At 43.4% G+C, this 24,245-nt stretch overlaps 2 protein-coding genes and 1 long non-coding RNA gene across 23 annotated transcripts; 1 reads left to right on the forward strand and 2 right to left on the reverse strand.

Moving 5' to 3' along the window:
* Nucleotides 1-1,231: 1,231 nt before the first annotated feature.
* On the forward strand, nt 1,232-3,378 carry LOC136451747 (beta-1,2-xylosyltransferase XYXT1-like). Its single transcript, XM_066452435.1, has 4 exons — nt 1,232-1,412; nt 1,490-1,561; nt 1,668-1,730; nt 2,094-3,378. The coding sequence occupies exons 1-4, from the start codon at nt 1,301-1,303 to the stop codon at nt 3,260-3,262; spliced, it is 1,416 nt and encodes a 471-aa protein (XP_066308532.1). The 5' UTR covers nt 1,232-1,300; the 3' UTR covers nt 3,263-3,378.
* Nucleotides 3,379-3,887: 509 nt separating this feature from the next.
* Nucleotides 3,888-12,435, reverse strand: LOC136449667 (uncharacterized). 21 transcript variants are annotated; one of them, XR_010758081.1, is made up of 8 exons: nt 11,568-12,434; nt 8,465-11,464; nt 7,632-7,712; nt 7,252-7,365; nt 6,760-6,885; nt 4,595-4,674; nt 4,249-4,502; nt 3,888-4,165 (listed from the first exon to the last, which is right to left on the reverse strand). It is a non-coding gene; the product is annotated as an uncharacterized lncRNA (long non-coding RNA). The 21 variants fall into 21 exon arrangements; XR_010758078.1 differs by lacking the exon at nt 7,632-7,712 and having other exon boundaries at nt 6,760-7,365; nt 11,568-11,743; nt 11,829-12,435; XR_010758077.1 differs by having other exon boundaries at nt 6,760-7,365; nt 11,568-12,435.
* A 7,375-nt stretch (nt 12,436-19,810) lies between these two features.
* On the reverse strand, nt 19,811-22,564 carry LOC136454396 (uncharacterized). The gene is made up of 6 exons (XM_066454839.1): nt 22,409-22,564; nt 21,954-22,314; nt 20,577-21,833; nt 20,443-20,449; nt 20,331-20,352; nt 19,811-20,233 (listed from the first exon to the last, which is right to left on the reverse strand). Exons 1-6 carry the CDS (start codon nt 22,562-22,564, stop codon nt 19,811-19,813), a joined length of 2,226 nt encoding a protein of 741 aa, XP_066310936.1.
* Nucleotides 22,565-24,245: the final 1,681 nt, after the last annotated feature.

The following is a 24,245-nucleotide window of genomic DNA, read 5'->3' on the forward strand; positions in this document are numbered from 1 at the left end:
CTAGTCTCGTACTGTAACTTGTAAGCATGCAGAGGAAGTTAGTCACTGAGCATGGCTAATGATCTCGTGCTAACTCGTAAGCGAAAACATTTATTTTAATAGTTATCAAGGATGGAAGAAATGTTTCCTTCACAAATTACGCGTCAATGGCACTGACAATACGCTTTAAGTTATAATACTTCATGATAATAAAATTTGTAGGTTTTATTCTAAATGAGTTTTTATACATTTTAAAAAAATTATGTCATATCAATATTTATATTTAATTCTGAAAGCTAGATTCATGTTTTATAAAATAATACTACAGTACAGCATGTACAATTCTTGGGTATAGCAAACTCAAGTACTCAACAACTTTAGTACCGCGGACCCAAGTTAAAACAAACCGTTTATGCCATTATAGTAATAATTAAGAGTTGGCTAGGACCTAGAATCTTTTTTAATAAAATAAAGAAGTAAATATTTGAATAAAAGATGCAACAAGTATTAGAGTTTCAACCTAATATGTGAATAAAATAAATTACAAAAACTAATAAAATCAAAGTTGAAAGCTAACATATAGATTCATGATATCAAAGAAAAAGACGAAACAAGTGCTTTTATAATTAGATTTCAACTAAATACAAACCACGTTAAAAAAGAGAAATCCTAAAAATTCTAACTAAAAGTGTCGTCTATGACCTAAAATGTTTCCTATAAAATACAAAGGAGAGAGTTAATAAAGATATACTAAGCACAAGAGTTTTAATTAGCTGCACGAATAAAAGATCTTTATCGTCTGACAAGATTAAAATTTGAAAATCAAATGTACATTTATGCCAGCATAAGATTATGTCTGCTAAGATCCTGTGCAGACTGTTGGACTAGTAAAGCCAATTGTTGGCTATATATAGTATTGTCATATTATGTACATCTATCTAATAGCACTTCCATATAAATATGTAGTAGTTGCCTATTGATAGGAGTACACTATAAACAGTAAACACCAGATCGGACGACTCACTTGCAGAGATCGCATTAATGAAGCTTCCGAACAGCACTGCATCGGAGTTGACCCGGATGCTATAGAATTCCGAGCACTAGTAGTTAATTAATAATAGGGACATTGTTCGAAAAAATAATAATAATGGAGACGACCCGGATCTCGAGAACCCTGGAGAGTTGCTTAATTACCACCGTCTGAGTTTTAAGTTTTAACCACGTACTGGGATCGGCCGAGAGAGAGACGACGACAGACCACCACCACTAGCAGCAGCGGCAGAAGGAGGCGGCTGCTAGGTGAAGCTCCCCCGGGAAGAGCATGAAAACCTCGGTGCAGAGCCACATCAACGTCGGCCTCATCGCCGGCGTCCTCTTCGTGCTCCTCACCTACCTCGTCGTCTCGCAGCAGACTGCCATCAGCCGCCCCAACGGTAAGGAACCACTCGCACAAATGTCACGCCGTAGCTGGTTTTCTTAGTTAGTTTGCTTATTATTGCTTAATCTGCAGTTGTCACTACGGTAGCACAATGGCTCTCGAATACTCCAAATAAACAGCAGTTCGAAGGTCTCGGTGAAACAGGTGAGCACTTTTACATACAGCATGGAGAAGACTAGGGTCGACAAGAACTTGTAGGTAGTCAGGCCATCAACTGATGCTTGCTTGCTTGTTGTCGATTAATCTGCAGTTGTCGCCACGAAAGAGCAACAGATCGCGGATAAACAGCTGATTCAAGGCCCAAGTGAAACAGGTAATATAATCACCCAATTGAATTTTCATCGTGCCCAATTTCGGACCGAGAGTCCAAGGTCGTCATCGTAAACCGGGGAAAAAAATTGAGCTTGTCTGTATCGAAGTAAAAGTGTGGGAGACAGTGAACCGTGTCTCCCGATACTGAAATCAAAATTTGCCTTATATATTTATCACGGCTAAATAGTCAGTAAAATTTTGGAGGTGTCTGGCCTGGTGAAATAATTTTGGTAAATCTTAGTAGTAGCTAGAGATTTTATGAGAATTGTGACGGATCCGACTTTTAACACGGCAAGGTCTCCCTTTTCACAAAAGTGTTTGAATTAATCGCTGTGAATCTTGTGCTTTTCCTGCTGTGCAACAGAGAAGCCCAACAAGGTGGTGTGCAGCACGGAGGAGCGCTTATCTGACTACTGCGAAGTTGATGGCGACGTCCGCATCAACGGCAAAGCCTGGTCGGTGGACATCGTGCCCTCGGGCTGGTCGTCGTCGGAGCGCCGGGAGTGGAAGATCCGGCCGTACTCGCGCCGGAGCGCGTCCAACGTCGACAAGCTCAACGTGACGCAGCTGCAGGACCCGGCGGCCGCCCCGCCGTGCACGGTGACGCACCACGTCCCGGGCGTCGTGTTCGCGCTCGGCGGGTACTCGGGCAACGCCTTCCACGACAACGCCGACGTGCTCCTGCCGCTCTTCCTGGCCTCGCTGCGGTACGACCGCGAGGTCCAGTTCCTCGTCATCAACCGGGTCCAGCCGTGGTGGCTGGGCAAGTACAGGCTCGCCCTGCGCCGGCTGTCCAGGTACGACGTCGTGACCCTGGACGGCGACGCCCACGTCCGGTGCTTCCCGCACCTCACCGTGGGCCTCCGCCTGCACAAGGACTTCGGGGTCGTCCCCGAGTGGGTTCCGGGGCGGCGCCGCGTCTCCATGCCTGACTTCACCAGGTTCCTGCGCGAGGCGTACGCGCTCCCGCGCGGCGCGCCGGTCAGCCCGGCCCGGGAGCCGGCGGGCAAGAAGCCGCGGCTGATGCTGATCCAGCGGCAGCGCACCCGGCGGTTCCTGAACGGGGAGGAGATGGTGCGGGCGGCGGAGGCGGCGGGGTTCGAGGTCACGGTGACGGATCTGGTGATCGACGCGGCCGTGGACGAGCAGGCGCGGGTGGTGAACTCGTTCGACGTGATGGTGGGCATCCACGGCGCCGGGATGACGAACGAGGTGTTCCTGCCGCCCGGCGGGGTGCTCATCCAGGTGGTGCCGTGGGGGAAGCTGGACCTGATTGCGAGGATCGAGTACGGCGAGCCGGCGGCGGACATGGGGCTCAAGTACCTCTGCTACAACGTCACCCTGGAGGAGAGCTCGCTGCTGGAGCTGCTGGGGCGCGACCACCCGGCGATCAAGGACCCGGACTCCATCCACCGCAAAGGCTGGGCAGTCATGTTCGACATCTACATGACCAAGCAGGACGTTCGCCTCGACATCACACGCTTCGCGCGCACGCTCGCGGAGGCCATGGACCACCTACGCAGCCTGCAGTAGAGCAGGCCACCGTGTTGTGTTGATCCCCGGAACTCGATCAGTCATGTAGATTTGCGTGAAGTCCTTACATGGAGTTGGTTTACAGTATATCACTGCAACTTTTTTTTGAAGATTTATATCCCTACAAATTAAGCGGTCTCTTGTACTTCACGTTTCTGTAATCCTTGTGCTCTCGTGTTAGTGGAGACGCAATACAGAGATGCATGTTGCCATGTTGGCCTATGGAACCGTGGCCCTGTTTAGATTCAATGCACTAAAGATTAGCCCTCCCCTTTTAGCCACCTTTTAGCTCTTAGGGATCTAAACAGAAGGGCCAAAAGGAGAAGCTAGTCTGTAACCCTCCATTAGCCTATTAGCCCTTGCAAGGTAGGCTAAAGAGGACTAAAAGTGCTAACATGTGCCTTTACTCTCTTTCTCTTCTCTCTTTCACCTTTTAGTCATGTATCCAAACAGCCCGAAAGGCTAATCTTTAGCCCTGGCTAAACTTTACCCAAGGGAATCAAACCGGCCCTGTGTTTGAACGGGTCATTAATTACCCGGCATGTGGATCACATCGAGCACTCCAACTTTATTATACACCACTAGTGGATTGGCGCGCGATTCCGCGCGCTCGCGCGGTAGCACGTTAAGAGGTTATACAGGTCTATTGAAATATATTACAGGGATAAGTATTTTATAGTAGGAAAGCTATACACGGTAGCTGATCTCTAAGCCGGTGTACACAAATAGTTGTCTTCGGTGGTAGTAGCGCTGTCGATGTGTGGTGGTGCTGGTGAAGGTCTGGTGATAGGCGATGCATGATGATGCTGATGTACATCATTCTTCTGTTGCATTCATCCAATCCCAGCGGTTGCCTGCTAGGCTCGGCGTTTCTGTCTGCAGTCTGGTTGAGATGTATTTTTGCTGAAAGCATAGGCATCCATTGTTTCTGAATACGTGAGGTAGCGGTAGTAGATGGGACACATAGCTGGATGTTAGAAGCGTACCTTGTTGGTTTCGTAGTATCCATGCAGCTTTTGCACGTTTTTGTGGTAGTAGTCTATGGTAAGGGTTAGTTCATCCAGTGGATTGCATAGTTCCTGTGACTGTGGTATATGAGCTGCTGCCTGTCTAAACTCGGTTGGAAGAGATGAGATTAACTGGTGTGTGAGGTCGGCATTAGTTTTGACCAGATGGTTGGGGCGATGACTTGAGGCCCCTGGCTGTCATCCCACCCATCCAGGAAACCAATGAGCAGCGCCTATACATGACGAATACCACACAACAGCAATTAAGTTCATATGACAGTCTCAGGATAACATGTAAGAAAGGCAAATGAAGAGGATAACTCACCCAAAGGATGAACTGAACTTGGAAGGTGTTCTCTACAGGATTGAGAAAGTGTTGCTCCTAGATCAGCAAGGGAGCCCAACCTAGAAATATAGACATATCATAACTGGATTGGAAAATAGCATGGAGATCTAAACAGTAGAATTGTTTTGTTGTGTGATGAAGTCGATAAATACAGGATAATACCTCTGAAGGCCATTTAAGGTTTGGGTGGTTCAGTAAACAAAGTTTGTGCGAAGCACTCTAAAAATAAATGCTTCAGGGTGGTAAGGTGTAGAAATAACACATTAAAATGAAAAAGGGAAATTCCATATAGAAAACAGGGGAAAAACAAGTATGAACCTGTCAGTCATTTTTCCTTTGAATGTCATTATAATACCGAATGGGTGCTATACTGCAATTTCATTTTTTAAAAGAAGGGACTAATAGACAATACATCCATGTGTAGAGTAAAAAATATTTGTAATTATAATCATCAGGACTAACAATAGGCAAGCACATCTATATCTGCGTTATGTAAATATGCCATGTCAATAAGCTGCAACAAATCAGTTAATATTTGGTCAACTGAACATGTGGATGTGGGAAGCTAATCAGTCACCTAACTTGGAAGGCTTAGCAGCATGCTTCCTATTGTCCCGCTGACCATGTATATATTTGATTGTCAAATAAACAGAAGGATAAATAGATGGAATATTGATTAAACTAAGCTGAAGACATTTGCACAATCTGAGCTGCTAAACTCTTCTACATCTACCCCATGATGTTTAAAAAGCTAGTTATCTTTCTATTGTACTGAAGCTTTCTTCATTTACAGTTATAAAATAATAGTCTACTAATCATGTATGTGCTTATTTATGGGATCAGAGGTCAATAAATCTTAATAATTTGAATGTGCTCATCTACAATTGCCCCCAAGTAGCCACAATACAGCTGTAATTTTCTTATATGTAATTTATTTAGTGTCAATGTTAGAATAGACTTCATACTTTACCTGAGTAAGATAGATCTTTAGACAGTATATTGCTAAAAAAGATGGGAAATTTCAGCAGATATAATGGGAAATTTACAAGCAGCAGCTGCTTTTCGTATAGTGAACTGTGAGACTTTTGGCTGCAGCAGTGTTGCTTTTAAGAACACCCGAACAAGCCGAGTAATAATGCATAGTGGTAGTATCTTGCCTGGGAACGTACTATATTGGTAAGCATAAATGGTTGATAGAACTACATGAAAATAGGCATTGCAATAGAAATACACGTGGAATTTGGGTATCATAAATGAATGGTAGAAGTACAAGAATGTAGCTGTAGATTTTCTATAGTCCTCTTATCTTCTTCTATGAGTAGTAGCTGATCATGCCTTGAAATTACATAGGTCATAATGCACAGCAAAAGAGTTGTCAACGCATTTGTTGAGACCACTATGTTTGGAGTCATCCATGGCTGAAATTACCTCTTTGGCCAAGTATCTATGACTAAGATTGGTTTGGCAAGTGTTGCTGTGCTGTATTAAAAGCCCTGTACATGGTACTGTTTTTTTGCTTCCAACATTTCCAAAGGAAGTGTAGCCTAAATGTTGAGTAAAAACCATTGCACCAGAACTATGCAACTCGGTTTGGATGGTGCTAAGTGAGCTGAAAGCACAACTCATATGTCAAACGAGCTGTAGCCTGAATGTTATAAGGTGTACTAAACTGGGTATCTTTGATGATGAAACACATGGTTTACCACTGTGCATATAGAGTAGGGAGAGGTTAATTTTACAATCCTATGACATAAAGGCTACGAATCTGACAAAGAGAACCACACTGTAATTTTAATTCTAGTGTACTTTGAGCTCACTCTATTCCTCTTTGTTGTACCAAGCATTCGATGAGGTGATATGAAAATGTCAATGAAAACTAAGGTACCTATTATCAGAAAACTAAACATTCTTAAGATTTAGTTGGGATTAATCCATTCCTTTTTATAGAAAAATAGTTTTGGAGCAAAGAAGATTTGATTTGAACATAATTTGTGCGGTTGTGCTATTATATGTGATATGGTAAAGCCATGGCACAACCTTCAACTGGACTCTAGGACGGAAGGCTTACTGAAATAAGACAAGCAGTATACAGATGATGCTAAGTAGCATCAAATTTAAGAATTATACAGATTGGAAATTCTCACCTTGAATTCTTCGGAAGTGAGCTTTGAGATTTATACAAATTGGAAATTGTCACCTCCAATATGGACACGATATGTGTTATCAGAGGAAAGTGGCTGCAGAATGTCCAAAAAAGCTAACTGTTCTATCTGTACCAAATGGCAAAAAAATAAGATCATAAAAAGCGAGGCCATAAAAAATAGTTACGAGCAGGAGAAAGCTCTCAGTTATATTACGACAGGCAGATGGAATTCCAAGAATTGAGAAGGAAAGGAAAAAATATGGCACACTGATTAACCATTCGGGAACAATAACTGCATAGAAATTATCTTGTATTGATAAAGCCCAGGGGCATAGCACTGGTCTTCATCAACTGATAAAGCCCAACTCAGATAAGAAATGATCAGTCCCGTGCAGCAATACATGTGTAACAAAACAGTGCATTGAACCGTGAGGAGGTGTGGGTCAAAAACCAAAGGACAGAGCAAGACGTAGGATCTGAAAGAATATTTTACCTCCTTCTTATGAGCAGCACCAGCTAGTAACTTTCCATCCAAAGAGAAGTGACAGCAAATAAACAATCTTGCTGTCACCCGTACGGTTGGTACCAACTTTATTCAAAGAAATGCCTAAAGAATTAAAAGTGGGGTCATGTGAGTCGTTGATAGTGGCCAGGGTGGTAAACCGTAAGGTACTTCCCTTCATGATAGGAATTTGTTAAATTACCCTACACGTACACCTTCTAACAATTTTCATGTGTAAGCACATTTATTCTGAGGCTATAACACCTAGGGCCTGTTTGGAACGCAGGAATTTCACAGGAATTGCGCAGGAATTCTACAGGAATCAGTTCATTTTCACAGGGAAAAATCCCGCATTCCAAACAGGCCCTTACCATTTACGCACTCCGGATTGAGCTATGAAGACCCTTATTCACAGTAAAAAATCCCGCGTTCCCAGCCTTGATTGTCGTTGTCTGAGGTGTCCATTGAGGAATTGTTAGAAGTGTCTCCACAGATGTAAACATGTTGTGAGGCTGATGATGTTGATAAGTAAACGGCTAAGGTTGTGCAAATTAAATTTAGAGATTAGGCTTTTGTAGAGTAGGCCAATAATAGGGTTATAAGTCGCCTCCTGCATAGGGATAAGTACATATGGAATGTGTGGTCACTGGAAGTGTGAACGACATCAGAAGAGTTGCAATACTGCTGAGCAATAAGTTACAGAGGCAGTAATGCGCAAGCGTAAAGCACTAAAGTCATCGTTTTTTTAGAGGTTACCATAGCAGTAAGGCAGAACGTTAAATTGCTATTCTCATCGCTTTTTTAAAAGCTACCATTAGAACATGACTCCTTAAAACACATTAGAACCATTCTTAGGCTCCTCAATCTTGGTACCAACCAGATCAAGAAGGTCCCTTTGAGGGTTGTTTATGGATATCTATTTCATGTAACCACGTAATATTTCAAGCAAATGGAAGGTCATAACAAAATAAGAAAAACTGTGTAGAAGATAAAGAAAAAGCAGGTGTGTCACTAATCACTTTCTGGAGAGCTGATTTTTTCACAAGGGCTTGACATGTTATTAACGATGTCATTCTAGCTTGCGCCGAAAGCGTAAAACCTGATGATCTCAAGAACGGAGAATTCGTAACAAGGCCATGTGACGCTGACAGGAACTCTACGAAATAAGAGCCTGTGAAGAATTATAATGGAGAGAAGCACATACCTTTCATTTCTGGCTTTTTCACTTTGTTGTTGCGAAATCCTCCACCAGACCACCGACAACTTATTTTCATAAGCTGGAACCCGAGTTTGCTTTAGCCCCAAATGAGAAAACATAGTGATACAGGCATGGGAAAATTTTGAGGCGCATCACTGTATAGGGACAAACTACTAACCATGTGAGAGAAACACCAAGTTAGGACATTGCGGCAGAATTCAGCAAGACAATTGTCACTTTTAAGAACATTGTGCTTCCTCTGGGATACTAAGGCACTATTTTTTTCCCCTGTAGCTTTACATTCAGGACTTCTAATAAAAAAATGCATTGAAGCTAGAATTGCAGACACTAAAATTAACATATCCTAGATAGTATTAGTATGCTAAGCAGATGGTCCTTTTTTATAGCGGGAAAAGGATTTTTTTAGCCTGATAGTCGTACTTCTATTTGTGGTTAACAATGATCAAATAATGAGCCTAATTTCATTTGAAGCACTGTGGTTTGAATAGCTAATGAGCAGACCCTAGCAAATTTACAACATTACTTTTAAAAATCTCACAAAGTAGTAAAACAACATCCTATTCTGGTAACATAAGGTAACTTAGATCAATATAAGGAATCAAAACAGAACCCTTTTTTTTCTAACCAGGAAAACAGCAGGGGAAGCCCCCACTGTTAGATGACATGAGACTGAATTTTTTGTACTTAGTATGAACACCATGCATTGAAAAGAAGCATTCCTTACTACAAATGAGGCATTAAGCAAGTTGCCAACCTGTAAATCAATCACCTTGTGCTTGCCGTCCCTAGCACAGTTTTCTCCGCGGACACCTTTTAGTCTGCACTGTTTTCATCTGACATCATATTTTAAAGGGAGGAGGGTCAGTCGAAAATGAAAAAAAAGAAAAAGTAGCAGACTATCAGAAAAATTGGTTTGAAAAGGCTCTGAACCAATTAATCGCAGGAACTATCCTATCATAATGTGTTACAATGGGACAACATGAAAAAACAAAATGGATTATCTTGTAAGCAAAATTTAGAAAAATTAACAGTACTGTGTATGGTATAAAAGTCCCCAAATAAGTGCAATAGCTATTTAACATTCAGCAATAAATGGGCATATTTACAAAGGCTGAACACATATATGTATACTTGCAGCAACAGTGCTCTGCAAAGGAAGCAGATTCAGCACAACCTGTGCACACATAAAAAAACAATTACATAAATTAGGCGGAACACATAAAATTAGTCAGAACAAATGAAATCATGTATTAACTGGTGCTAGAACAGATGGAGCCAGGTCGATGCTCTACGCTATTCATTTTAGGTCTTATTCGGTTGCACATCGCATAGTGCAATAAAAAAAGTGTACATGAACTGCCTCAATGTGAAATCAAAGTTTCAAAATTCATAAACTTGGGAACACACCTACAATCAAAAGTTGGCAGATATTTAGATATATCGTGAACACAAAATGAATTTGAAATAAAAGCAGAAGAATTGAATAGTCGATTTTATACACCATAGTCAGGCAAAAATTGCACCTACACAAGATCCACTACAGACCATTAGCAGACTGACTAACTGTACAGAATTTGTTGTGAGACCAATAATTCAATGACCACATTACTTGTTAACAGTCCAATGCTGAGGATCCGAGCGGTCGCGTCGCCAGGAGCAGCTCGCGGTCGTCAAGCACAGGGAGTTAGGGTTTCGTGGAGCACATGCGGACCAGCGGGAGCAGTCAGCGCCGTGGGGAAGCCACGCCGGCAGCCACCGGTGGTGCCTGCTAGCGTCGTGCCATGGTGGGGACGGCTGCCGCCGGGGTCCACGAGCGCCGCCGGGCACCAAACCGGCTGCGCCGTCGCCCAGGCAGCGCGCCGCGCGGCTCTCCTCTCCCTCTCCCCCGGCGTCGCGGCGTGCCTGCCGGGCCCCAGCACCGTCGGGAGCGGCCTAGGCGGCGTGGTGCGGGAAGACGTCGGGGTCGGGAAGAGAAACATCGGGAAGAGTATGGGCCGAGGACGGAAGAAGCTGGAATCCTGACTATGATTCTGTAGACAAGCTAGGAGGGAACGGTCGTAACACAAGAAATCTGTGGAGAAGCTGGAGAAAGCCCACAGTGTAATCCGAAGCCGATTCTAGAAAATTCTTGCTGGGGGCCTAGGCCGTCGGATCGGGAGATCTAACGGTCAAAAAAATTTCTGCCGATGTGGACACGGCTTCCATCTCAGGAGCTAATGGGTTTTGTAACATAAAAGGGAGAATAATGCTTTGCTAATGCCATGGATCCGCAGAGACGGAACAAAGAGATCTATTTTCATTACATGGCAACCAAAGCATGGACATATTAGCAATTCAGACACATGATTCATAGGAAACATCTGTCAGCTCAGGAAAGATCATAGAAGAATGGTAGCAGGACAAGACCAAAACTACTAACCATGTGAGAGAAACACCAAGTTAGGACATTGCGGCAGAATTCAGCAAGACAATTGTCACTTTTAAGAACATTGTGCTTCCTCTGGGATACTAAGCCACTATTTTTTTTCCCTGAAGCTTTACATTCAGGACAACTTCTAATAAAAAAATGCATTGAAGCTAGAATTGCAGACACTAAAATTAACATATCCTAGATAGTATTAGTATGTTAAGCAGATGGTCCTTTTTTATAGCGGGAAAAGGAATTTTTTAGCCTGATAGTCGTACTTCTATTTGTGGTTAACAATGATCAAATAATGAGCCTAATTTCATTTGAAGCACTGTGGTTTGAATAGCTAATGAGCAGACCCTAGCAAATTTACAACATTACTTTCTAAAATCTCACAAAGGCGCATACATAGGTGCTGATTTGGGTACAGGACACTGCAGAAATGCGATGGTCGCAGCCAGAACGCACAGCACAGGTCGGAGACTGCAGACTACGGAGGTTCTAAATGGAGGATTGCCCTCAGGCAAGGAGAGGAGACCAAGCAGCACGGTGCAGCAGGAGCCAAATCGGTTACCAAACTGCAATCCACCAAAATAAAATACAGATTCACCAAATCAAATGTAGATGGACCAAATCAATCTAAAAACGCATCAATTAAAAGCATAAATGAGATGAACACACCCGCCCCGCGCCACAGCGCTGTTCGGCCGTTCCGCCTCCTCAAGCCACCACATGGTCGGTCCTGCCAGGGAGAGGTCCAGGAGGATGGCTCTTTCCACCCGTATGTCGGGGCGTAGAGGAAAAGGCGGAGCGAGGGGAGGTGAAGCGAGCGGGCCTCACGGGGCCAAGCTCGTTCGCTGCACGGCGCCGACATCGGACTGGGGAGAGGGGATCTGGAGGAGGAGGCATGGGAGGAAGTAGGAGAAGAAGACGGTGACGTACCGGCAGATGCAACCGCCGATCTGAGCCGCCGCCGCTAGGGTTTGGTCGAGCGCACGCGGACCGCCGGGAGGAGGCAACGCTGGGGGCACCCACGCCAGCGGCCAGCCGCCGTCGGGGCCCGATCGCGCCGCGCCGTGGCCGGGGACAACGACGGCCGGTGGCCACGCACGGCGCCGTGCCGCAGGCCGGGAGCACCGTCGCGCCCCGCCAGCGCCTGGAGCAGTGAGCCGGCAGTGCTGGCACAGCCAGCACGCTGGGGGAGGAGGAGGGCGGCCGCTGCCGCGGCCCGCTCGCGCAGGTGGCCGTTGCCCTAGCCGCGTTGGGAGAGGTCGGGAGAGAGAGAGCGAAGAGGAGAGAGCGGAGGGGGAGAGAAGAAGCGTCGGAAGGAAAAGCAGAAGCTGGGTATATATTTGTTTGGCTGGATTCGGACGAGAAGCCGGAGAAGCTGAATAGAAGCAGAAGAATTGGAGAAGCACGAGAAGCCGCTTCCCATCAAATCCGCTCCAAACGATCTGGACCGTCCATCACAAGATCTAACGTGTGCGAAGATCTGGGGCGACGTGGAGGGTGGCTCCGGTCGAGGAGCTGGCCATCTTTTTGGCTTTTAAATGTCGATGCCCAATGCTGTTTGAAAATTCTAAATTTTGAATTTTAAAACCTAAGAACTTAAAACAAACATTCGTGACTCTAAAGGTTTCAAATAAAAAAATCTATTGTGAACTGATCATAGATCAGCTGGTTGGGCTTCTTGTAGTGGAACCTGCCTATCCGGGTTTAAGTCCTCGACTGACACGGGTGCTCGTATTTTTCTGGATTTATTTATTCCAGGAAGGATTTAACGCGACGCTATACTTTTCAGTGGTAGGCGACGTTCCCGTCGACAGCGAGGCGCCTGTGGTGACTTCATCTTATAGGGATAGGGTTTGCCTACGTGTGTTCGTAGGGGTGAGTATGCGTGCGATGTGAATATCTGTGTTGTACTGTATAATTCTCAAAAAATCTATTAACTATAATCACAACGAGTTCTATAATTTAGGGGGTTATTTTTATTTATATTTCCTAATGATTTTGGTGGGTAATTTAGATTTAAAATTAGAGGGTTACTTTATGTATTTTTAATTATGGTAGATGTGGTAATGTTTTTATAAAACATAATAGATCTAGTGGTTATCATTGCAACGATGACTACAGTCTTCAAAATTAAAGGTTAGACATTTCTATTTATTGCGAGAAGTTCTAGAATTTATCTATTTTCTAGCGCATCTTAGAAGAATTTACGTAGAGATTATTAAGCTACGCTCCATGCATGAAACTTGTTACTAAACATCTTTTGCAAGTAAGAAAATACTGACAAATAACAAATCATTGGCAATGTAATAGAAGCATGAACAAAAAAGGAAGTCATCTTGGAAACCAAAATCATAACATAAAATCACTTTCTTAGTTCACCAATGTGACTCGCATATCACATGCGTGTGACGATCGGAGGTAACCCAGGCGGCTCATTGTGTATCCTTATGCCAAGAAAGATACATGTGTAATGGCATAAATAAACTTCACATTTTTTTTTCTCTCTTTTAGAAAAGTAGTTACCAGGTCGTAAACGATCGTGGATTATAAGCCAGAACAGTATTTTTCTCTCACACCAAACCCGCCAGCAGTAATAATCCACGATCGTATACAATTGTATCAGCACTAGCCGAACATGCTGTTGTTTTTCCTCTCTAAAAGATAATTATTTACCGTCTTCTTTTCTATGTAAGGACTGTCTCCCGGGGCATCATTAGGAATAGCAGTAGTTTATAACGTACGTTGCGGTCCCTAGATCTTTTAACCACACCGATGTCTTTATTCCTTGCTTGCATATATTTTAATCTATGTTCTGTGCTAGCTTGTAATAAGCTACAAAAGTTTTTTTTTTGGTGACAGATAGTACGCTGGACAAAAGCTGCAAGTCTATATGTAACGTGTTTCGTTGAACTCATCATGTGTGACACCGTCCTAGTATCTGCGATTAGTCCCATTGCTAGGATAGCCAGGAAGCAAAGGGGGACAACAGCCTGAAAAATCATGGGGGACTTGCTGCCGGAAGAGTGGCTTAACTTCTTTATCCTCAGCAAGGCACTCGCATACAAGGCGATGAATGGCTTGGGGACGCTGGCGACCGTATGGGCGACCGTTGTCCTGCTCGGTGGATTCTCGACACTGGTGAAACAAACGGACTTCTGGTACATCACCATTATTGCCTTCCTCCAAACCATCGGGTATATATATATATATATATATATATATATATATATATATATATATATATATATATATATATATATATATATATAGAACTACTATCCTGTAGCTGGCTACAGAATAACTTATTCTGTAGCCACTTTGAGTTACGATAATTACTATGTTATTTTACGAGATTATAGTAACTCCTTACTAAGTGGTTTAATATAACGTTATGGTAAATATCCCCATGTGTTATATTAACCCAACTATCGTAAATATGTATTTATATTATGGTAAATTAGTATATAAAATTATAGTAAATGGAGGTGGCTACAGAATAACTTATTTTGTAGCCGGCTACTGAATAGCCTCTCCCTATATATATATATATATATATATATATATATATTATTATGTTTATATGAATCGTGGTCACCATGCATGGCACATAAATTTCTATCGAACACCACTTGGCTTTCGGGGGCCCATGGTCGCAACAAGAATTTCACAGAAGATAACTCTCAACTCTACCTTGCCCCAGCTTCTTAATTCTCTGATGGAGTGATTCTAGTCGAGGAGATGGGTGAGAAGTAGGTGAAAAGTGATTCTAACTGGGAGGGCCTATTTGGTTGAACTCCTTGTGCTTTAATATTTTACTAAAAATGTTTCTCTACGATTATCTAGGATAATCTCTATGCATACACTAACTCGCAGCCCCTAGCTAGTTATTTCAGTAACCCGCTTCACAGAATAAACATAGAATTACTTCTTAGTATAAGGTCCCTCCTCAAGCTCACCCGGAATGTGCTCTGCCAAACCACATAGGGAGTAGTGAGAAGCGTTTTTTTTTTAACTCATAGCTCTTAGTATAAATGGAGAAGTGGTTCAAATCTACTCTTCCCTAGAATGTATATGATCCCCTTTAGAAGGTATTTAGAACTGTTACTATTTTATGAACAATATCCAATTATGAGTTATCTATTTAAAAACCAACGTAAATATAATTATGATTTTTTTATCGCATCCAATAAAATTATGAATTTATGATGAGATTAAAAGCAGAACCCTTAGGTCCCCCGTCAATTAGTTTCGCGAATCCAAGGCTGAATATTTATGATCCCCTTTAGAAGGTATTTAGAATTGTTACTATTTTATGAACAATATCCAATTATCAGTTATCTACATATAACTATGAATTTTTTGATCACATCCAATAAAATTATGAATTTATGATGAGAATAAAAGCAGAACCCTTAGCTCTCCCGTCAATCATCTCCAAGAGTTCCCAATAATTTCTTCCCAAAATCATAAAGTTTTCCAACTTGCCAAAAATTATTGGAAGAAATAAATATATAATACCATCTTCAACTGTTTTCAATAATTCACTCCTAAAATATAAAAGACAATTTTACATGAGAAATCCTATATAATTTCTAAATTATTCTAACCACTTTTATATATTCCTTCTCTCTTATACATTTGCATCGGGAACCCTTTCCGGCCCTTTATTCTTTCCCACGCCCTTCCATCTTAGATTGGCAGACTGCTACACACGTATTGCACGAGCGCTAAGATATGCGCTTTCGGTGATTTTTTCCAAGTGCCAAAAGATTGGGAGGTGGGATTGGGAGCTCTTAGAGATGGGTTTTTTTCTTTTCTTGCCAAAATTCCTAGATTGAGAGGCTTTATCGGGAACTCTTGGAGATTCTCTTAGTTTAGATAGGAACGACATCCGAATAACCCCAGCGACTGCCTCGGTGGGTGTTAAACAGAGAGACCCTAGTTATAAACACACACACACACATAGAGAGAGAGAGACCCTCCATCCATTAGCCCGTCCGAATTGTATAGATATTAAAGAGAGTAAGAAGGACTTTAGAGGTTGAAAACGATTTGGTCCTCTTTAGGGTCACTAATGTGCTACCCATACACAAGTAGCGTTGACACAAGTATGGTCCCATATCAAAGACCAAGGGAGCGACACTCTCCCCTCAGGCCGGGAACCGTTCCTCTCCCCTCTGCCTGCTAGCGGCAACCAGGCACCGCCACCCTCACTCCTCTCCTCTCTGCTGCATGGCCGCTGGAGCACACCGCCGCTCATGCAGGCGCTAGGACGGCCATGGCGGGAAATCTCATCTCAATCTAAGGCCGTCATGGTCAGATATGAGGCGGTTGTCCACACAGTAGCGACAAACGGCGGCTGGATCAGTGACAGCGTGGGATCAAACAGGCGAGGAAGTGATGTTGTGCGTGGCACGGCAATGTGAGCTTGCATGGCCATGAGCATGAGAGGTGTGGCTTCCCCAAGCATGTGGGTATGGTTGCCAGCGTGCACGTGGGCGTGGCTATCAGTGTGCGCGTTGGCGTGGGCATCGAGCGTGATGGCAGAGCTACCGACGAGCCCTCCCCGTCTCGGCCCACGTGTGCTTATACGGTCTGTCGACTCCTTGAGATGACGGCGATTGATTCGGTGTAGCCATGGTGGGATTCAGTTTCCCTCATCTAAATTTGTGTGACTTTTTGGTCAAAGTTAGTCCAACTGATTTGGCTGGATGTCGAGCCACTCTTGGGACAGCCGGTTCCATTGCTTATGAAAGGACCAAGATGCCCAAGAGGGGGGGGTGAATTGGGCTAATTCTAAATTTCTTTGCAATAATTAAATCATATGGTTAGCCCAATTAACCACTTGTGCCTAGAAAGTGTTTCTAATTGTTCTACCGCATAAAAGACTTGCAACCTATGTTCCAATCCTACTCTAGCATGGCAATTCTAAGAATGTAAATGACAAGAATTGAATTGCTCAAAGTAAATGCTCAAAGTAAAGAAAGGAGGAACGCGGCGATGTTTTGCTGAGATATCGGAGAGTCGCCACTCCCCACTAGTCCTCGTTGGAGCACCCGTGCAAGGGGTGTAGCTCTCCCTTGATCCATGCAAGGATCAAGTGCTCTCTACGGGTTGATTCTTCGACACTCCATCACGGTGAATCACCCACAACCGCTCACAACTTGAGTTGGGTCATCCACAAGCTCTTCGGATGATCACCAAGCTCCCAATCACCACCAAGCCATCTAGGTGATGGTGATCATCAAGAGTAACAAGCACGTACTCTCACTTGACCACGACAAGCCTAGGGAGAAGGGTGGATGCACACTTTGCTACTCTTGATCTCACTAATGAGGGCTCTCTTTGGGATTCTCAAATCTCAATCACCTCACTAGGACCTTGCTCTTCTTGGCATTCTCTAAGGTGTTTCTCAGTTGTTGGAATGAGCAAAAGTACCCCACACATGAGTGGAGGTTATATTTATAACACCAGCTGAAAAACAAACCGTTATGTGCCTCTGCAGGGTGACAGGATGCTCCGGTCAGTACACACCAAACTCTAGTGTTTATAGTGTGACCGGACGCTGGCCAGCGTCCGGTCACGATTTTCCCTCTCTGGAACCTTACTGGAGTCGATCGGACGCTGGCTCTCAGCGTCCGGTCACTTCACCTCTCAGCGTCCGGTCGCACCGAACGTTTTCACCTTGGTCAAATGTACTGACCGAACTCTGCACCAGTGTCCGGTCAAACCAGAACCAGCATCCGGTCAGTGTTTGTCCCTCCATTCACTTCCAACTCTCAATCATATGTGAATGAAGTTTGCTCCAATGGATCTTAGGCATATTTAGGAGCTACCTAGTGCTAGTTTTAACAAGTGTGCACCACACCTAACTCACTAGACTCACCCAGGTCAAGCTACCCATCCATACCCTCCTTAATAGTATGGCCAAAGGCAAAAACAAAGTCCTAAACTACTCTAAGTGTCTCTTCAACACCAAACGACACTTAGAACTAGTCCATCCTTAACCTTGTCGTCCATCCTTTGAAAACCTAAAACAATTTCCATCGTAGGGGCATGACCATCTTAATTGCCTAATCAATCTCCATTACCGTGACCTAACTTAATTGCCTCTGCAAAGCACACGTTAGTCACAGCAATCACGTATTGTCATTAATCACCGAAACCCAACTAGGGGCTTAGATGCTTTCAATCTCCCTCTTTTTTGTGATTGATGACAATACCACCTCGAGTATGTGAAAGAGATGAGGTTTTAACATGCTTGGATCATATAAGCTTTTGTCAATAAGAACAAAAGAGTTAGGACAAGCTTATATGACCCAAGCTATCATGATGTACTCAAAAGATATGAATTAAGCATGAGTACAAGTAATGAAGCTCATTTGCATCGGAGTAAAACACGGAAGCAAAAGCAAATGAGCGTAACACAAGTGATATGACATATGAAAAATTCAAAGTAGAGAGCACACATGTCATATATCACGATCACGTAGATATCACTATCACATAAATATAGCTTAATGCATAAGAAGTAAACACACGACGAATGCATAATAGTGTATCACACATTAAAACTCCAAATGTAATATATAAGCTAATATGATAACTAAGCTCCCCCTAGATACGTCGCTCCCCCTAAGGCTAACATACTCGAACCCTCTCCCCCTTTGGTGTCAAACACCAAAACCTAAGGGTTGGTCGGTGGGGCTATAGCGGACGAGCTAGGCGCTGAGGTACATGGAGCGAGCTGGAACTAGGGTGCCATCATCATCTGATCCAGAGCTCTGAGCTGTCTGACCCTCTGTAGCTGGTAGCAATGCGGTAGCAGACTAGGTCAGATCAAGGACTGGAGCTGCCTGTGACTCTAAAGGTATAACTATAGTAGGCTCTGATGATGTCACTAAGGAAGGGAGCGTCTCTATAGTCCTAGTAATAGGTGCAACTATAGAAGGACCTGGGACATGTAGATATGGAGGAGTAGGCATCCCTGTCAACTCACTAAAGGAAGCACCAAGGCTTCTGGACACTGTGGTCCCTAGCACTAGCAGCGAGGGTGTCTCTTTCGATGTGAAGCCCATCTGAAGAGGTATGAACTGTAGGGCTAGCAGTGATGTAGCAAAATACTAGGACACCTGCTCTGTCGGTGAAGCAAACTGTGTTGGTGGCTGTCCCTGACTCTGAAGCCCACTAGGCTGTAACGCTGGAGTCATAGAAGTAGTGGTAGTATGACCAAGCTGGGCGAAGGCTGTGACAGTGGAGCCCCAATAGCTGTCACAACATGCTGTATAAACCCGAGTAGCTGCTGCTGCATGAGAAGCTGTTGCTAGATCGCCTGCTACTGGCTCTAGAACTCATCCTACCGAGCCTGGAACTGTGCAAATGTAGCGGTGGTCTCCTGTGCCCAATGTTTTCCTAAACGCTAAACGCTAAACAGTCGGCCACCCTCTGTTTACCGTTTAGACAGTTTAAACGGTGTTTAAACAGACTAAATGGATTTGTATAATTTCACCCAAAAATATATATTTATGCATATAAAAATGTAAATTTTCAGACACTATCAAAGTCACAACTCACAAGCATGTAGCTAGAACCAAGAATAATATCACATCATGAGCCATGGTCACATCAATTCATTACACTTGTCTTCAGTACATATGACATGAGTGCAACAAATATGCATCATGCATTCATGCATGACAAATCACAAATGTCGCCTCTAGCCTCTGCTATAATTTCTCACAAACCAGCCACAAGTTAGGTCGACTACTCATGGGTCATGGCATACACAAAAGCTACAAACTGGCTGGAAGTGGAGGCATAGCAAAAGTTCAAAGATATGCAAAGATAAATTAGTTCTAAGTCATAAGCGAAAGCAAAATAAAATAAGCAGCCATGCATGTGCAGTAATGGGACTACTCCTCATTGTCCCCATCCTGCTCATCATCCCCAACAAGTGGGACGACATCCTCTTGGTTAGACTCAAAGTCAATGGCTTCCTCATTGGTTGCTTCTTCTGCTTCAGATTCAAATTCATCTTCAGTGACTTGTCTCATTTGGGCTAGCCTTGCACTCCTACGGAGTTTACCACATTCCTCAACCCCATAGGCCTCTTCAATTAAATTCCATGTCAGCCCACAAACAGGTTCACCATCATCTTCATCTCCACATTCAACAAGCCATCCTTGAGCATGATTTGACTCAGTTGATAGAAGAGGATCCATCTTATTATTCTTCTTGGCCTTCTCCTTTTTTGCACTCATCTTGTTATTGTATTGTACAAAAACAAGTTGATTGAGACGCTCACATGTTAGTCTGTTTCTTTTCTTTGTATGATTCTACAAAAGTAAAGATGAAAATCTGGTTTTAGTCCACACATGACAATTCTAAAATAAAAAATACGAACATATTTGAGTTGGAACTTGGAAGGCTTACCCCTTCAAAACAGCTCCAATTCCTTTCACAACCAGAAGCGCTAGCAGTTAAAGAGAGAATCCTTATAGCCATCCTTTGCAAAGTTGGAGCCTGAGTACCATAATTGGGTCACCATTTTGCTGCAAGTGAAAGAGCCAAATAGTATATCAAAAATACTTGCATAGTAGTTTTGCTGCAAGTGTAAAGTAGTACAGACCACAAAAAAATTACATGAAGCAGGCAACGAATAAAAAGGAAGATAAGTACCTGGATCAAAATCATACTTCTTGCAGCCTTCTTTTGCTACAGGTTTTCCAAAGTGGCCTTGTTTATCCCTGAACTTGGGTAGCTCCTCATTGAGTACTTTGCATTGCTTGTCGTAGTCACCATGGTAGAAGGTCTCAACAGCAGTGATGAATCCATCCATGACTAGCTCATCTGTGAAGATAGAATCATTGTTGTAGCTGTAATATGGATTTAAAAAATATGCAACCAAGTGCAACGGAGTGTCCAGCCTATTCTTCATCTTCTCTTCAATGATCTCTATGACATTGTTGTAGGCATTAAGATTCCCTAGCCTATCAATGTTTCGGAAGCCCACCTTGATTTCATCCTTTGCCTTTATAATGTCTCCATACAGGAAGGCCATGGATGGCTTGATATCACTATCAACCATGCAAAGCACCTTGACTAGTGGCTCAAAAATCCTCAAGCAAAGTGCAACCGCACTCCAAAAGGTAGGTTTCGTCATTGTAGCTGTGGCTAGGACACCTTTGCTGCTCTTCTTTATATGACTTAAACCTAAGAATTTGTCCCATTCATCACACTGAGACATTGCCCTTAGTTGCTCCTTCTTCTCATACAAGCTCTGTAGTGTGAGGAAGGATGAAGCAAATCTAGTAACACCAAGCCTCACTATATCTCTTTTCTTTGTAAATTTCCTCATCAATGACAAGGTTTTATGATGTGAATAGATGAAGATGGTTAATGATTTTGCTTGATCAATGCAGCCCTTGAAATTTTTCATCTTTCCAATTCCTTCAAGCATCAAATTCAGGGTGTGAGTTGCACATGAGCTCCAAAAAATATTTGGCCTCTTCACAAACAGTAAATCCTTTGCTGCCATATTATTTGAAGCATTGTCTGTGACTACTTGCATGATTTTTTTAGTACCTATTCGCTCAATGTAGTCATCCACATACTCAAAGATAAGCTGCCCTGTGTGTGACTCTTCTGAGAATTCCCTTGATTCAAGAAAGCTTGAACCAATGCTGCAATGCAAACAAATGTTCATTATACTTCTCCTTTTCTGGTCAGTCCATGCATCAGTCATTAGGGAGCAACCATTTTTTGCCCATTCATCTTCATGCATCTTCATCAACTTCTTTGTCTCCTCCACTTCCTCAGACAACAATGATTCCCGTAGCTGATGCTGGTTTGGTTTTTTTCCACCAGGGCCAAAACGACCAGCCGCTTCTAGCATTTGATCAAACTCTACATTGTTGATCTTGTTGAAAGATACACCTGAAACAAAATAAAAACCACTGCAAATTAGATCAATTCAGTTTAGAAAGTACAAATGCAGCAATCAATTGAAGCCTTGAAGGTTAAAATGTAGAATGGATCAATGGGCAAGATTATTACCGCGCACATACACCCATCTCGCAATGTAGCGCTGCAAGGCATGTTGTCTCTCTTTCCATACTGTTTGGGTGATTAATTGTTGCCGAGTCACCTTTGTGTTGTTCAGCGAGGCTTTATCAAGAGGCATTATAAACTTATCCATAGGCCCTATTTTTCTAATGCCATTCCCTCCAGAACAATCAATCTCTTCTACTTCTACCGTGGTGGTGTCCTCATCAGCATCCGGTGCACCAACAAGATCCACAGCATCTCTAACCTCTTGTTGCTCTGTATACCTAGCCTTCTTATCTCTCTTTGAGTCATCTATGGCTTTCTTGCACTTTTCTTTGTCCTCCTCTGTTGACTTTTTGCAAGGTTTAACCTACACAATTAGGAATCAAATAGTAAGTTACTAACAATCTGCTATAATGTGGTAAGTATTCTTAAATCATGCTTGATGGCATAGATCATGTAACCTGGCCATGAATCCCAGCAATATGGAGTTTAAACCTATATGTCCCTGCTGATACTTCTTGACCACACAGCTTGCACTTGATCAAATTCAAGTTGTTTGGATCCACCAAAACTCCATAATCCCACCCAATGTCATCAGAGTTCCTCTTCAGGGGCATTGGTTTGCTTGTGGAACTAGAAGGATTTGATGCGGCAGACGACATCCTACAACTACAAATGATGAAATAAAAGAGAGCATTAGGCCACCAGCAGATCAAAATGTAATCAGCAGTACTGCTGTACTGCATAGGCAACTATTTAACAATCTGTACAAGACTACTCATAAGGAACCTTGCTTGTGATCAAATATTCTTAAAAATATGTAAGCAGCATTACTCTTTTACATTTATATTTAGGCAAATATAGTATATTCACCCATTAAAAGTATAGAACTTTTATTGTACACTCTGGGAGCTAGGGTCACATCATGCAGCTAATAGTACTAAAATATACTGTATACTGTATAGTATAACTAGACTAGTTCACAAAACTTAGATAGCAAATAGCATACAAATTACAACATGCATACACTGATTTTACTTTTATAGGAGGTAAACCGCAATCCACAGGTGGATAATAATGTGAAATGGAATGGAGGACATGAAGCGGGACTTAGGTACTACCTGTAGTCCGTAGATTGGAGGCTGATGTGGTTGTCGACATGCAGTCCTATAGAGCGTCCAAGCTTGCTTGTGAATCTGAGAGCAGGGGAGGAACAACCTCACACAGTGGATTTTGAATGGAGTGCGGTGTTGGTCCTCAGAGCAGTGCATGGCGATGTGATTCACAGTGATGAGCAACGAGCTACGCAGCAGCTAGCCGGCGAGCAGCACTAGAGTCAGCTGGCGAGCGGCGCTAGGGTCAGAGCAGCGTAGGGCTAGCCGACGAGCGGTGGTCGCAGCGCCCGAATGAGTGTGCTCGTGAAAGGGGCTGGCGGCGGATAGAATGAAACCCTAAAGGCAATGAGTTGGGCCTCTGAGTATATATATGTGCACTGCGAATTGGGCCGGTTTTTGCGCGCCTCTTGGTGGACCAAAATTTCATTCCCACCCGTGAGCTTCTATCTCCTAAACGGCCCGTTTAACCCGCGTATCATCGTTTACAAACGTTCTGTGTCGCCCATTTTCTCCATTTTTTCTGTTTAGGACCATGTAAACGTTCTGGCCATTTAGGACACCGTTTATGCGCTAAACAAGACGGAGAGCCACTGTTTCCGTTTACAAAACCGTTTAAATGGCCGTTTAGGCCATTTAGGTGAACATTGCCTGTGCCTGGTGAGCCTGATACTGCCTCATTCACTCAAGTATGGCAAGGAGAGCAAGGTCTGTCTGTGGGGCAGGTGGAGCTGAACTAGAGCTGTCGGCCTCATGGTCATGTCGCTGAGGAGGCATCTGAGGAATGGGCTGGTAGTCATCATCAGAACTATCACTGGGGTCGCTCACGACCATCCCCTCCTGCTGAGAAAGCTGCTCCTCCTCTATAGCTGTAATGCCCCTGATAATATCATCCTGCTAGGCTGTAGACTCTGGCACATCGGGACGACAGCGTGGCTGGCTAGGTGCTTGTGGCATGCTATGACAAAACATCTGAGTCATGTTGTATGCAGGGAATTCCGTCATAGCACCATTGTACTCAGCAAGCATCTCTGGTGGCCTCACAGTAACTACCCTGTGAATAAGAAAAGTGATCCAGTGGGCATATGGTAGCTGCCTGCGACCTCTGAAGCCCTCTGCAATAGTGTCCTCCATCTCTGATAGAAGGAGATCCTAGATATCAAATACTATCTGCTACATCAGAGAG

Source organism: Miscanthus floridulus, chromosome 5 (assembly GCF_019320115.1).
Source record: "Miscanthus floridulus cultivar M001 chromosome 5, ASM1932011v1, whole genome shotgun sequence".
Lineage (NCBI taxonomy): Eukaryota > Viridiplantae > Streptophyta > Magnoliopsida > Poales > Poaceae > Miscanthus > Miscanthus floridulus.

Bases quoted from the DNA above. Each gene is read 5' to 3' on its own strand.
- LOC136451747 (XM_066452435.1), top strand. From the start codon at position 1,301: ATGAAAACCTCGGTGCAGAGCCACATCAACGTCGGCCTCATCGCCGGC. The intron at 1,413-1,489 runs GTAAGGAACCAC...CTTAATCTGCAG, and splicing joins TGCCATCAGCCGCCCCAACG to TTGTCACTACGGTAGCACAA. The intron at 1,731-2,093 runs GTAATATAATCA...GCTGTGCAACAG, and splicing joins TCAAGGCCCAAGTGAAACAG to AGAAGCCCAACAAGGTGGTG.
- LOC136454396 (XM_066454839.1), bottom strand. From the start codon at position 22,564: ATGCCCCTGAAGAGGAACTCTGATGACATTGGGTGGGATTATGGAGTT. The intron at 22,315-22,408 runs GTTACATGATCT...CTAATTGTGTAG, and splicing joins TTGCTGGGATTCATGGCCAG to GTTAAACCTTGCAAAAAGTC. The intron at 20,234-20,330 runs GTAAGCCTTCCA...TTACTTTTGTAG, and splicing joins ATTGGAGCTGTTTTGAAGGG to AATCATACAAAGAAAAGAAA.